This window comes from Emys orbicularis, chromosome 3, assembly GCF_028017835.1.
Source record: "Emys orbicularis isolate rEmyOrb1 chromosome 3, rEmyOrb1.hap1, whole genome shotgun sequence".
NCBI classification, from domain to species: domain Eukaryota; kingdom Metazoa; phylum Chordata; order Testudines; family Emydidae; genus Emys; species Emys orbicularis.
The window spans coordinates 180,635,358-180,650,945 of NC_088685.1; the positions used below are offsets into that span (position 1 = coordinate 180,635,358).

General features: G+C 38.5%; 1 protein-coding gene across 1 annotated transcript in view; it reads left to right on the forward strand.

Moving 5' to 3' along the window:
- PRKCE (protein kinase C epsilon) overlaps positions 1-8,641 on the forward strand; it is a 477,162-nt gene extending 468,521 nt beyond the window's left edge. Inside the window, exon 15 of the mRNA XM_065400343.1 lies at positions 8,495-8,641. Coding sequence (XP_065256415.1) covers positions 8,495-8,641 — 147 coding nt within the window. The remainder of the gene's footprint in view (positions 1-8,494) is intronic.
- Positions 8,642-15,588: the final 6,947 nt, after the last annotated feature.

Consider the following 15,588-nt stretch of genomic DNA (forward strand, 5'->3'; position numbering starts at 1 on the left):
GGAACAAGAACAACAGGACGTCCCAAGCTTTGCTATAAAGACACGTGCAAGCGAGATATGAAGGAATTTGCCCTGACCAATGGGAAGTCTTGGCAAGTGATCGCAACAAGTGACGCCATCGTCTCCATCAGGGTATCAAAGTCCATGACAGGAGCTGGCTCCTTCAGCTTGAAGAGAAAAGAGCCCGTAGGAAGCAAGCAGCTCCCAACCAAGATACATACATTTGCAATAACTGCCAAAGATCACGCAAATCTTGGATTGAACTATTCAGTCACATGAGGTGTTGCAAACCATCTACATCATAGGCTGGAATTCCCACCATCTCTCGCAGACGAAAGGATGCCAACATGTCTATATTTTAAGTGTAGACATGCCATTTGTCTTCCCTGCCAAAAAAAGGTGTGTTTCTTTACTGTGGGATAACTAATGTGCATTAACTTTCCTTCTGTAAAATCTTAGTGGAGACAAGGCAGTATAGGTTTACTGTGAGGTAAACTAAACTAAATCAACCACAGATGGTAGGTATACTGTTGATCTCACCTCGCTACCTCATCGTAAAAACTACAGGTGCCTTGTCTCCATTATGATTTTACAACATAACTCTCGTGTGTGTTATCTCACTGAAAAAAACAAAACCTTTTTTCCAGTGCTGGCATAGCCTTAGGGTAGGTCTACACTTACCCGGTAGTTCGGCGGCGAGCGATCGAACTTCTGGGTTCGACTTATCACGTCTTGTCTGGACGCGATAAGTCGAACCAGGAAGTGCTCGCCGTCGACTGTGGTACTCCAGCTAGACGAGAGGAGTACCGCGGAGTTGACGGGGGAGCCTGCCTGCCGCGTGTGGACCAAGGTAAGTTTGAACTAAGGTACTTCGAACTTCAGCTACGTTATTCACGTAGCTGAAGTTGCGTACCTTAGTTCGAATTAGGGGGTTAGTGTAGACCTGGCCTTAATTAGTACTAAACCAATGCCACAACATGGTGGTAGGGAATAGTGATTCTGGAGGGTGGCATCTAATGAGTGAGATGAATAACCAGGGCCGGCTCCAGGCAGCAGCCCAGCAAGCAGGTGCTTGGGGCGGCCAAGGGAAAGGGGCGGCACGTCGGGCTCTTCGGCGGCAATTTGGCGGCGGGTCCTTCGGTCCCTCTCAGAGGGAATGACCTGCCGCCGAATTGCCGCCGAAGAAGAAAGCGGCGCGGTGGAGCCGATCGCGATCGCGGCTTTCCCCCCCCCCCCCGCCGTTTGGGGCAGCAAAAACCCTGGAGCCGGCTCTGTGAATAACTAACCATACAGTGATCATGAAGGGTCCAATGGCATTTTTGTGTGCGTGCGCAAGAGTTAGAGCTGTTACGTTTGGTGCTGCGGCCATATTCCAGTCTGACTAGTTTTAGTACATTCTTATGAGTATTTAATACATTCTTGTGTCCCTTTAGCTGGATAGGGTATTTCCCTCCACTTTCTGTTGCATAATGTTCCCACTCCAGAAGTGGTTACAGTTTGCTAGAGGGCCTTGTTATACTTCTTAAAATGCAAAATTCTGTAAAGTTGCGTGATGCTAAAGAGAGGTGTCTGTGCATTGGTAATTAATATTTGAATTGCATAATGCAGCATGTCTTAAGTACTTGAGATTCATGCTATTAAAACTTTTAATGAAAGCAGTTTCCTTTTCACTCTCCATTTGTTCCCAGTGAAATCTGAAATGGTCATTTTTTCACATTATATGTAAAAAACAATTTAGGATCAGAACACACGGTTCTCAGATTAAAAGCAAAGGATGTTAGCATAGTCATAAAAACTGGGTACATTGGTTCAAAACCCTTCCCTGGTGATAACCTTTAGTTGAAGTCATTGTGATAATGATTGTTTAAGAAGTATGTACCTGATTCTTGCAGCCCTCCCACATGAAAAGATCAATTGACAGACAGAAAATTCTTAATTCATAAAACTATTCTGTTTAGCCAAAGACAATATATTTCATATTTTGTAGTTCCCAAAAAGAAGATTTTAACAAATATTTTGGTTTATAATAACAAATTGGATGTTTTTTATACATGCAAATACTTTTAAAAAGCATCAGAGTACGCAACAGAAAGCTGAGCTTGTGTTTTTCAGCCTATTTTTCTCAATACTCATACCGAATCTTCTGTATATGTAGAATGAGTGAAGTGTGAAAATAACTGCTTCTTTACAGCTATTACTAACCTTTTAGAAACTACTTTGCATTGGTGAAAGGAGATTTGGATTGGTGTAAAACAATCCTCTGACAGCGCTGCTGTTTTTCCTGTCACACAAAAGAAAGGCGAATGAGAGGGCATTGGTACGTGAGGTTAGCCACAGTACCTTATGCTTTGCACCGATCTGTTTGACTTCTGTAGCTTCCATTACTCTTGAACAATATCATCTGAAAATATTGGTGAGAAGCTATGCAGAAAATACTGAGAACACTGGCTCAATAGGTCTTGGCTACTCTTCTCTTAGAGTTACTGGTTCAAACCTTGGAGTCCACAATAATTCTCACTCAGGCAAAATTCTCACTGAAATCATCCAGGTACTTTCCATTAGGACTTCAAGACATGGGGCACTGACATTAAGGAAGATGTTCCTTGATGGTTCAGTATTCTCTGGTACTTAATTGAAAGAGGCTGAGAATAGAAAGGAAATTGGCTCTGTCTGGTACGCTAAAGGATTGTGTCTTTTGTGCGACGTTAATGAGATTCTTATCTGAAAAAGAAGTAATAAGCTACAGGATTTGGTCCATTTTTAACTTATCAAGAGCTCAGTCATATGAAATGCTGAGACCCCTCAATTCCCATCAAAGTCAGTATAACCGCACCCAACCTTTGCATCAAAAAATCTAACCCAATCATTCCATGTTATTTTATCTCTGTTAATACCAAGAACCTGGATAGGATCCTTTTAAATTGCACAAGAATATGATATACACTGAATGGTGCAGACGTTCCTGCCCCACCTATTCCTGTTGCACTGACGCCATGTGGTCCTGTGGCTGCACGCTGGGAGTGTAGGAAGTAGCTCTAAATTCAGTGCATACATCAGTATTCTTCTTGGCATGCTGCTGCCATACCCACATACACCACTAAAAAGGTTTCATGCTATAGATCCTCAGAAGAGCTGCAAACTTTAGGAATGCACTTTGGTCTGAGAAAACTTGGGAGGAGTCAAATATTGCTGTTGACAGAAATCTGCACTGGGGTGGCTTAAATTATAATAAAGGTTTCACTGAATGTCTACACTTATAGCAGCTGTCTGCATGTGGTGGGCAATGATGGTAACATGTCAGTCTACTAGGGGCATGAAAAAGCTTACTGCATATTTCTATACACCAGAATCTCCCTACCCTAGAGGATTGTGGGGTAGTGTCTCTCTTCCTCATAAGCAGAATCTGCATTTGTTCGTTTTAGTGAGTGTTTCTGGCCACTTATTTCCACTTACTACACACATTGGGCCAGAATTTGCTGACATTGCAAATCTTGACAATCTTGCCATTGACATCATAGGATCAGGCTGATTTTTTTTCTTGTCATGTATGGGCCGATATGTGTTTACTTATGCAGCATGTTTTTATAGTACATTTGTTCCAATCCTAGCTATTTCTGTATCTTTTCATTTCAAAGGGAAACATGGGGCATTCACAGTTCAGATTTGCCTCAAATGGATTTGGGGAGAAGATTGAATGCAAAGAATTTTAACAGTCTTACTATATTCTCATGCCCCAGAACTTCAAATAAGATGCGGTTCTTATTGTAGTTTATAGAGAGAGTTTCATATTTTATTGACTCTCAGTTTATGATCATCAACGTTGTATGTGCTGACAGGTAATCTTTGTCCCTGTCACTTGAAAGTTTGTTACATGTTTGCATTTCTTTTGTTTTTCTACACTTGTTTCTGTGACTGGAAGTAGAAAATTCACTGTTCACCTAAATGGCAGTACAGTACAGAAAGTGAAAATAAAACCAATGCAATAGTCATGGTGCAAATAATCCATGTTCAGTGCATGCTCATTAATGTGTACTGAAGTTCATATTACTTACTTACTAACTGCATATAGACAGTGCTTAAAATGGTCGGGAAAAAAGTGTGTTAGGGAGATCTTTCAGAATCCCAGCCAAAATAAATGTTCATGTACTTGGTCAGACAATGCTTAAAGTGTGTCCTTCAGCAACCCAGCTCAATTAAAAAAATATTTTTTTCCAAGGTCTGCGACCCTTTGTGACCCCCTCCACTATATGACCTGCCTATAGAGATTCAAGACAAAAATTTGCATTTTTAAACATGAAGTGGGATTCCCTTGTGTAAACCAACACACACCATTGGAGACATCTGACTAACAACAGTGTTCCTTGAATGAGACCGTCTTTTAACAATTCTGTTGTGTCTGTGGCCTTTTGAACAGCACTAGTTTTGTTCATTAGTTTATTAATTTGTAATGTTATATACCTCCTCAGGAAGTCACACCACTTTGAGCTTATCAAAGGGTAAACAGGGTCACTAATGTGGTCAGTGGTTGGCTGTGAGCTCTTAAGAGCATATGTGTTACAAAAAGGGATGATGGTGTTTAAGCAGGTGGCACTCTTCCTTTGGAGTCAATACCTTTTTCAAGGTAGAAGAGGCACTGTGCTTCTGGAGATGGCCAAGGACCTGGCCACCTGTGGTCATTAAAGGTCACAAGGCACTTTTCATAAGAATAAAGGTGTTAATGCTGGGCACTCAGTCAATTCAAAATGGTTGGCTACTTTCTGCGCATCCACAGTTTCATCAGGGCATAGTATCCTTCACTTCCTGTCAGAAACTGTTGTGTAGTTGCTCTGTCTCTGATTCATTGGTACGGTTCACTTGGGTTGGACACACACATTGTCCAGACAACCCAGAAAAAATGCAATTTCTGAAACCAAGTGGACTTTCCTTGTGACATATGCTGTATGGGAAGTCAGTTTGCATGGACTGCTGTGTTCCTCTTGGGCTTCCACACAGAAGCCTGACTCACATTCCATGCCACCTGCCAATTCCTCTGTGACTTTCAGTATCCTACTGGTTTTGCTGCCTTGGTAGTTCCCCTGAGAAAATCCCACTGTTGCCAACTCATGATATTATCAGAATCCTGTGATATTTGGTGTTTTTCTTAAAGCCTTAGCTCCTGGAGTCATGTAATTATATGATTTTTAATCCCATCTCAAGATTTTTTTGTAGCCCTACTCATGAAGTTTGAATGCTTAGGGTTGGCTCTACTGGAATCCCATTCCCTTCATATACTTTTTGGTTACATCTACGTTGCAGGTAAGGATGGGATTCCCAGCTTGCATACACAAATTTGTGTGAGCTCTTATCAAGCTAGTACGAGTATAAATAGCAGTGTACCTGCAGTAGCATGGACATTAGCAGCGGCAGCCGCATGGCTTAGCTGTGCCAATTATGTACCATGGTGGGTAAACCATGCCACTGCTGCCACTGCTTACGCTACTGCAGCTACGCTACTGTTTATCTAGTGCAAGGATGTGTATGCAAGCTGGGAATCAAGCCCCTAGCTCATAGTGTACATGAAGCCTTAGAATCTTTCTCTCTTGCCGAGCTCCCTTCTACCTTTCAGGATCCTTTCGGGTGACAGCAGCAGCCCTTGCTGCCTTCCTTCTGTGCTCTAGTTCTGCAGCTTTAAAATTGTGCATGCGATGGGCCTATGCAGCACCCAGCATGCAAGAATGTGAAAACAGGAAAGCCAGGAAGAAGCAGAAATGCACTCCGACTTGTTTGTTCACAGTGGATGGGGCCCTACAAAATAGAAGGGGCTTCAAGAAGAAATGGCCTAAGAAGCCAAATCTCAAATGAGGATTTCTGTTTAAAAGAAGCAATGGTTATGCTTTTTTCCTTGGATTACTTAATCTATTCAGTTTTGTTTGTGCCCCACTCATTTTTGTCTGGTTTGCGTAATTGCATTGTTAGAGGGCTGCTAGAGTATGTAATGCTGAGGGAGAGAATTATTCCAGGAGTGGGTGGGTCAGCTTTTGTGGCCTGCATCATGCGGGAGGTCAGACTAGATGATCATAATGGTCCCTTCTGACCTTAAAGTCTATGAGTCTATGAGGTTGCTCTATGCTAGTCCTATTATATCTATATTTATATCTATGTTGAAAAGTAGATAATTGCTTCCATATCTAAAACAGTGAAAAATTCTGAGGCTCTTCTTCAGTCTTTACCTAGACAGAAGTCCTATTAAATTCAATGGAAATTTTGCCCACATTAGAAACTCAGTGCCAGATTTTAAAAGGCTCCCGAAGATGCAAATAAGCACCACATGGCATTTTAAAAAGCGCCCAGGTGCCTAACTCCCAGTGAAAACAAGATTTTTTAAAAAGTCAGTGGGAGTTAGGAGCATTTTGAAAATACCATTTCACACCTATCTGTATCTTTAGGCCCCTAAATACCTTTAAAAAGTTGGCCCTCAGTTTGCTGGGCAAATGATTTATTATGAATGCCTGTTTGACGACTTTAGCCTCTCTTTTTGTTTGCAAATTCCCAGCGAACAAACCACACTCCTCATGAATATATTCAATGAAAATTAGTTCTTGAAAAAAGTCTTGTTCTACAACTTGTCCACAGGTTATTGGCTGTGAGAATTCAATGCTCAAAGTGTGAACATTGGACAAGGGTTCTGGTGCATATAATCCTTACTACAAATTTGAAAGTCACTTTCTGAAAATACTCACTTGCGATTTTCTGCTTTGGTGAACATGTCTGACAATGAACTCATTTGCTAGAATATTTGCAGAGAGCACACAGAAGAGGGATGTGAACACAGTCAAAAGCAAATTCATTTAAAAATTCAAATGATAGTTTCCCCAATATTTTCCCATCTGAGTAAGAATTCACTAAGGACTTTAAAGCCCATTGTTTTTAAACTGTATAGAATGAAATCCTTATGTACCAGTTTAAAAAAATATGTATCAATTTTTTTCACTTTAGCATTTTAAAGGCAGTACATAGGGTGTTATAGTATCTTCAGAAATCCCATTAGCAAGTAGGTGGATTTATGCATGTTATTCACTGCCCATCACTTAGAAAATCCTGTAGTGCACAAATCGTAAAGAGACTCTTCATTTTAAGTAGGGGAGTTTGCTATAACAGATAAATTATATAAAATCTATGCAGCCAAAATAGATTATACTAGTTACTATGACAATTTTACAGATATGAGAAAAGTCAGTTATGTGAAATAAAGAAAAATATTTTTCTAATGCATCAGTAGAGTTGATCAGCTAAATAATACTTTGATGGGTATATTCTTGCATTAGCATTAGCAAGAGTTATAGATATGTATTGAAAGGAGATACATATACCACTTTTGTATGTAAATATATTTAGAATATGATTTGACACAGTACATTGTAAGTCAGGTTGCTACTGTATTTCTGGTATCTTAATCTCAAAAATATCTATGTCTGATTTTAGGATTGATACTAAACCAGTTTTAAAATGGCAGTTTTGCCTCACTGAATATTGTTTGGTTCAGCTGTAACTATTCTGAAATGTTTCATGAAACATAGCAAAAGAATAGACAGCTGTAAAAGGTCTAAACAAATAAAAATGCCTATTCCTTTCAACGACACTGTGCATACCTGAAATATGACTGCATATGGAATGCAAGAACACTGCAGAGCTCAGGAGACTGGTAATGAGAGATGGAGCTTTTTACCTCTCAATCACATCTTCAAGTCACTTCTGTGTGGGTAGTGACTGACCATAATCACTGTCATGTGGTTGTTCAATGACCTATGTGAAATGAGTTGGTGTTCTTAGTCCAGCGCCTACTTGGTAGATATCCAAATCACAGCGATTGCCAAGAAAAGACCAAAGACTAAATGGCCCTGGGGTCTTAGAGTGAAATCCTGTCCCTATTGAACTCAATGGGAGCTTTACCCTTGATTTCAATGGGGCCAGGATTTCAGCTGTAGATCATATTAGCAGGGCAGCATGGGGAAACTTGAATTGCCTGTGCTGAGCCTCCAAGATGTTGAGTTTAGGACCTGTCATGAGCTCTACATTTACATTTTAAACACAAATGTAACCAGCTCAGTTAGGGCTGAAGTTTGTCTTGTGGGGAAGACAATTCACTTTAACCCTCTCAAGTGTGATGCCATTAAAACCATAGAAAAATGTAAGAATAGGAAACGGCCATACTGCTTACCATACCATTTCTTTTATAATGACTCTTAATCTCAGCTTCCTGCTTTCTCATCATATCACTACCCCTTCGCTCTCCAGAAACCAGTGGGGCTCTCTGAAGTCACTATAATATTTGCTTCTGTGGCCTCCCTTGGTAGCTTATCCCATATGTTTGTTATTCTTTGTGTGAAATAGCTTTTCTTTATCATTTCAGAAAATTCTGCTTATTTCAGCCCCCCGCCAAAAAGCAGTTTTTATGTTTATTGGTTTTAGTATATTATTTCATTACTCACTCACCTGTTTATACTTTCCTCCCCAGAAAACCAAAAGGGATGTAAATAACTTTGATCAAGACTTTACACGAGAAGAGCCAGTATTAACGCTAGTGGATGAGACAATTATAAAGCAAATCAATCAAGAAGAATTTAAAGGGTTCTCTTATTTTGGAGAAGAGCTACTGCCATAGTCAGCAGTGGGCTGCTAGATGAATGATGCTGCAAGAAGTGGTCCTAAGAAGATCCTCCAGTTACTGAGACTCACTAGATCAAGAACTACTTCTCTTACCATGAGCCCGTATCCCGATTTAAACTATATATTTATTATTTTCCTTTAATCTTCTGACCTGAAGGCACTCTTAATTTCTGTCTCACAAACAATGCAAAACAATTTTGTATCAGAAATTGTAGATGTAACACACTGCCGTGCTTTTGCAATTTGCAACCTTTCTGTTACTCATAAGGTCTCCCAGAAAGGACACAATTTGCATCTTTTCATGAAACAAAAAGAGCCATACTGTTTTAAAACAGAGATTTAGCAGATTTTATTTCTCATCCTACAACAGTACATAATTGCCATACATCTTTAATTAAGAAAGAGAGCCATTTCTTCTGCATTGGTGATTACAATGAAGTTTGTACTCAGATGTGGAGAAGATAGTTATACACAGTTCTGTGGTAATTGAAAAAGTCTACTTTCTTAGATTTGCAATTACTGATCACATATGCTTTAACGTACTGGGGTGCAAGCATAATGTAAAATATCCACCAAAAACAGGCATAGCTAATTTTTCATGATTAGTAGTTAGGAATATAAGGAATCATGAAGATAATGTAAAAAGTTGCTAAATATAGGAAATCAGATACTCTATAGACAGGTATTAAAGGGCTAAAGTATAAGAATCGATCAGTTCTCCAAAAGCCTATAATAGCTTTAACGAAGCTACATAGGTTTACTACAAATTTGACAGGTAATTGGGTAAACATTACTTTTCTTTCTTAGTAAAAGTTTGTACCCAAAGCAAACATTGGCAGGCATAGAGGTGTTTTAAATTACATGTTTCTAAAAAATAATATTCCTTTGTATTCAATTTGAATGATAACAATCCTGCTTAATTATGTGTATTTATTTTTCACAGCAGTGTGTTACTTTTGCACACTTTTACAAAACCATAGTACTACTGTTTTTAATGTTTAAAATCTAATATGAAATCTGTGCTATTAGAAAAACACAAAACAAAGCTTAACATGGATTATGTGAAAGTGTGTTGAAAGACTGAAGATCAAACATTCAAAAACTGACATTATGGAAAGATGTAAATTGATTTTCTTGTGTATTAATTGAAGTGGTAACTCATGTGGACAATATTACTAATGTGAAGTTACCTCCTGTAGATATGCTAACAGTGTTATGGACTTATATTTCCAGAAGTACCCTGTGTTTTTTGTGTACATGTATCGCTGAGGTAATTTTATTATATATTTTACTGGACTGAGTGAGCAGTTAATGGAATCCATTTTAATTGTTGCACATGGATTTCCAGCTGCACAAAAAATATATATACTTGTTACCGGCAAAGTGGCACTTAAGAAGCTTTTTTGCCTTTTGTACAGGTGAGATTTTGTATATAGTGTTTGCTGCAAGGCCTGTGGAATTCATTGAATATAGAGGTATCAACTGCTGCATGTTCAGGCATATTATAAAAACTTTAGTCTATGAAAGAATAATTATAATAATGTCCATGTGCAATACTCTGTATGTGTATTGGTTCAAGTTACTGTCAGAGAGATGAGGTTTTTTTTGTTATAAAAGATGTAGACATATATTAAGCTATACTAAATCTCTTTTATAGTTCTTTTCAACTCTATGATATGATAGAGCTAGGAAAGAGAAAGGAATGTTACAAATTGTAGTGGACAAAGTGCGAGTCATTGGCTTTAAGAGATAAATCTTGGTCTCAAGCAAATGAGTTAGTTTGTGTCAATTATGCGTCTGGCTGCTCTTAGCCTTTGTAACTGATGACAACATTCAGTTCCATTTTGTTTTTTTAAAAACTCAGGTGTAATTATTATATATATTCTTATGATGATTTCAAAATATTAAATATTATGCTATATCAATTCATGTGTTGTCTGGCCTACAGGTGTAATAATGGATCGAATCTTTAGATTAATTTAATTTATCTTCAGTAAATTTATGTACTGGGAAAAGACTAGCTTCTGGAGTTGAGTACAAGCACAGAAACATTTTAATGATTACATCATCTCATTTTTTTTCCAAGGAAACTGTTGTAACATTGCCCATACATTTTCATGTGTCACTACTGGCTCTGTGTAGTTTTCACCACCTATAGCTTTTGTCATCTGGGCAAGAACTGATCACAGTGCTAAGTGTTCTTTTACATAGGTGAATAGAATGAAGAAAACTATTGCATAGTGCACTACTGTTTGTAAAATTAGAGGCCTTTATACAAAATTATTAGCGTTTGCTTTTGGGGAGTAAATACATTCCACAAAGCTTTTGTGAGCAAACTGTTTAGATCAATCCTGTTTTTAGTGTGAAAAGCATTAACACACATTTCTATTACAAGAGGCCTTGGCACCTGCATTTGTTCTGTAAGGATGCTAAGTGAGGAGTCAAGGAGGTAAAACTTTTGCATGGGCAGATGTTTCTTCAATACAAGTAAATAGATCTTCTGTATGGGGTTTACATTAGGAGGTTTGTCTGTTACCTTGAACATTTTTTTAAAGATAATTCTTAAAAATGGACATGCTGTTACATTTCTGTAAAATCTTTCCTGATCTTTTTTTGTAAAATGAGTGCAAAATGCCAAAAAAAGAGAAGAATCCACTGTTTCTTGTTTTTCTTCCATATAGATTTTATAAAAAGTGGAAACATTTTTTCCATAGAGTGAAAAATAATGAATTCTCTCCAAAAAGCTAAAAAATTACCTCTTTTTAAATTATGGGCAGAATAGCTCTCGTTAAATATAAAACGTATTCAGTTTTAGAGTTGGGGTTGGTTGGGTTTTTTGGTGAGGCTTTATTTGTACAGGATTTCTTTTTCTTATGGATGTAATTTGAATCTCTTGCCATTCATTAGTGTTATTTCATCGTAAACATTATTACTGTGCCAAATGTACTGTATTCAAAAGGATGTGAATGTGTATTGTTTCAGAACCTAATAAATACAATGATGTTAAATCTTATTTTTTCTAAGTCTTCATGACAAATTCCAATGGAAGAAGAAAACATTCTTTACAAGGCTGAAGAAAGAATACTTTTTCATTATGCTGGGATTTTTTGTTTTGGTTGGTTGGTTTTTATGGGGGGACATTTTGTAAAGGGGGATTTGATAAATAAGGGTCCAATCCTAAGAGGTACTGAGCACCTTCAATTCCCACAGCTCTCACCAACATGCTGGGCAGTAAGGCCCCAGTCCAGCAGAGAACTCAAACATGAGCAGGTGAGGAGTTGTTGGCTTTAATTAGATTATTTACATGTTTAACATTACACATGTTTAAATGATATTCTAGATTGGGGCCTAAGAGCCCGCTTGAAATCTTTTCTAGTTATTTAATTTATTCCTTTAAAATTTCACAGCCTGCAAAGTGTAAAAGTTGAAAAGGCGGCTTGTATTGGTATACATGAACGTTAAATGGTCTTGACTTGCATTAAATATAGTTAAGTGGTTTGTCAGCCTAGAAAATACGCGTGAAGGACAAATGGCAAATTCTAAGCTATTTCTCATTTCCACCATGTATGTAAATGTTCAGCCTCAGCATGGCAGCTACAAGCTCATTGTCTTTGGCAGAAAGTTTTCCAAACCGCTTTGAACTACAGCAAATATTAACTAACTTTAAAACAGCAAATTCCTTACGTTTCATTCAAATATCTCTTCATTCACTCCCTTCAGCTTTTCCATATTATCACTCCTGTTTGTCCCTCACACTCAGCCCCCTCAATTCCACTGAGCCTCAGTGACCTTGGCTTTCCAAGGACATTAATTAACAAAGGCTGTACCATAACAACTGTTTAGCTGCCAAAATGTATCAAGCAACTTGATATTCTGGATATACAGTTGGAAGAATATCTTGTCTTTTCAAGAGAGACAAGGTTGGTGAGATAATATATTTTATTGGATCAACGTCTAGGTTGGAGGTCTAGGTTGGATATTAGGAAACACTATTTCACTAGGAGGGTGGTGAAGCACTGGAATGGATTACCTAGGGAGGTGGTGGAATCTCCATCCTTAGAGGTTTTTAAGTCCCGGCTTGACAAAGCCCTGGCTGGGATGATTTAATTGGTGTTGGTCCTGCTTTGAGCAGGGGGTTGGACTAGATGACCTCCTGAGGTCTCTTCTTCTATGATTCTATGAACGTTTGTTGGTGAAAAACAAGCTTTTGAGGTACATAAAGCTTTTCGGGTCACTTTTTGTCTTTTTGAGGCAGTTGTTCAAAACCCAAGCATACAACGAATGTAACTGCCATCTTACAAGGCAATAAACTTCATTATTCCCCTAGTATATTAATCCATGTCATGTTTTCTGTCCACTTTTACCCCTCCCACTAACTTTTCACAGGTCTCTAAAACATAAATATTTAAAAAAGACTTTCTTCTTTGCTGGTGAATTGTAAGGTGCTGAGAGACTGCTGTCTGATGGATAGAAATGCAACTCATTCTGATTCACTGTACATGCTGGGAGAGCTGTACTCAGCACATGTATATTTCAGAAGGATAGAATCTCTGTCAAATAGAAACTTTGAATATATATACCTACTTATGTGGCTCTCATCACCATAGTATCTGAACACCTCATGGTCAGTCATGATTTTATTATCAGAACACCACAGTGTATTATTCTTGTTTTAACAAATGGTAAACTGAGGCACAGGGTAGATTAAGTGACTTACTCAAAGTCACATTAGAAGTCTGTGAAGTTATTTGGTTTATGTGTGATGGGTTTTTGGAAACCCTTTCTTTAACAAGCTGCCCCGACATGAAAGGGGTATAATAACCCTGTGCACGCAGACTCTGGGGGATGGGACAGCTCGCGTGCAAGTCAGGGTAGTTAATGGTCAACGCACATGCAGAGAGAGAGGGAGAGAAGAGAGAGCTCCGAGAGGCTCCTGATCTGGCTGCTGTTGGTCTGAGTTCCTCCTGGGCTTCCTGATGTCCCTGAACACAGTGGCAGGTCTGGATCCAACCTCCCAGAGTCAAGGCAGAAAACCAGAAGAAACCCTTTCTGAAACTTTTGATCTGTAAAGTACAAACGCCTCCATATATTATACCTTAGGCAGAAAAGGAGTCTGGGCTTCACGCCCTCACAAGCCTCCGAGTTATATCTTTATTTATCTACTTACCCCATATTTAATAAACCACTTTCTAGCTTGTTTAATTTGTTCTTTATTAGTCTTTCACAGTAAAACCAGCAGTTGACAGATCCTGACTGGGGGATAATCCGTGCCTGTGTCTTCTTTAGCAGGGGTCCTTTAATATATTTTTCTAAATTACCCCCATTACACAGGTGCCTTATCTCCAGACCCTTCTGAGTTTGTCACTTTTTTCTCATTAAATGGAAAGTTTTAAATATATAGGTGCATGCAGCTAATTTTCTATTAATATTTATCTGGGTAGAAATAACAACGAGCACATGCCTTAAAAGCCTAAGCGGCCAAGTTCTGCATACGTTAAATGAGTGCAAACCTACCAACATTCATTTGTCTTATAATATAATACAAATTAATCTGTTATATTTTTACTGTGTTTGCTGTGATGGAAACAATATGCTAGTTAACAATGAAAGGGTGATAAATTATATGTTATTATACAGTTAGTTCAAATTACAGTAAATTGGCCAACCGTGCTGCTTCAAGGCAGTTGTCTGTAACAAGAGGCAGATGGAGAATGGATATGAGCTTTGGAAAATTTTGGAAAATATTTTCACTTTGAAGTTTTTGAAAAGAGCTGGTTTTGAAAAATTTTATGACATATTTGCTTTTTTCAGTTTTTCCTTTTTTCCTCTTAGAATCTTTTTTCCCATTTAAAAAAATGAGAACATATTGGATTTCTGTTTTCATCAAAAAGCTCAGAAATTTTGAAAAACAAAAATTCTTCATGAAATGTGGCGGGCATTTCCCAGCAACAGAAGCCCTGGATGACTGTGCTAATGTGGGTGTGAAGGAAAGCAGTCAGGAGGCAGCATGGAAACATAGGACTTTTGTCTTCCAGAACCTGCAGATCTCGGGTTCCATCAGCAGCCAGGCCCATCTGCACCGATGTGTTATTTTTGATATGCCTAAAAGCAAACCACTGTGTGATACTTGAGTATTTTGATATTATGTCATTTGAATTTATGCAAAGACACCCCAAGCTTGGGACAAGAATTTGTCCCTGTTAAATTAATTAAATAAAATAAAGCCTGACGTTTCTGGCAATGTGATCCACCCTGGAGGAGCCTACATTTCAGGAGTGGGTTAATGGGCATGAGTTTATGTAAAGTGCTTTGGGATGCTTTTGAAGGAAAGATGCTGCATAAATCCAACTGAGTCACACTCTACTTGGAATGCTACCTAAGCCACACACCATATGTCCATATTCAGAAAATGGCTGCATTTCATGAATGAATAACTCAAGCTGTTACTATGTGTGTTGACCTCGCGATCAGAGTTGCTCAAAATTAACCAAAATCTCATTTCTGGCAAAAAAAAAAAAACAATGGCAAATCCTGCTTTTAGTGTACACCTTTTAATTCATGTCTCCCTTTTAGGCACAAATAAGTCAGATTGGTTTGTTTTTTCCCCAAACAAAAAACCTCCCTTTGTTTTATTTGTGAATTCCTGACTTCCATTTTTAGCCCAAAGCAGGTATTTTTCTTTGATGTAAAGAGATGGAAGCCCAGTCTTGCATGGCTGGTAGTGAGAACACCTGCCGGCAAGTACAGTAGTGGTGCTGTGGTGCTTGCCTAGAGGCTGCAGAGTTTGTTCCAGACTCTGTCTGGAAGCAGCTGCCATTACCACCAAACAAAACTAACTGTCGAATAAAACAGTTTCTAGGTGTTTGGGAACTTCATGTACTTGCTTAACAGTTAAAGCTCTTTTTTTCTGACTGTGCATAGAATGCAGCCAACATCTACTAA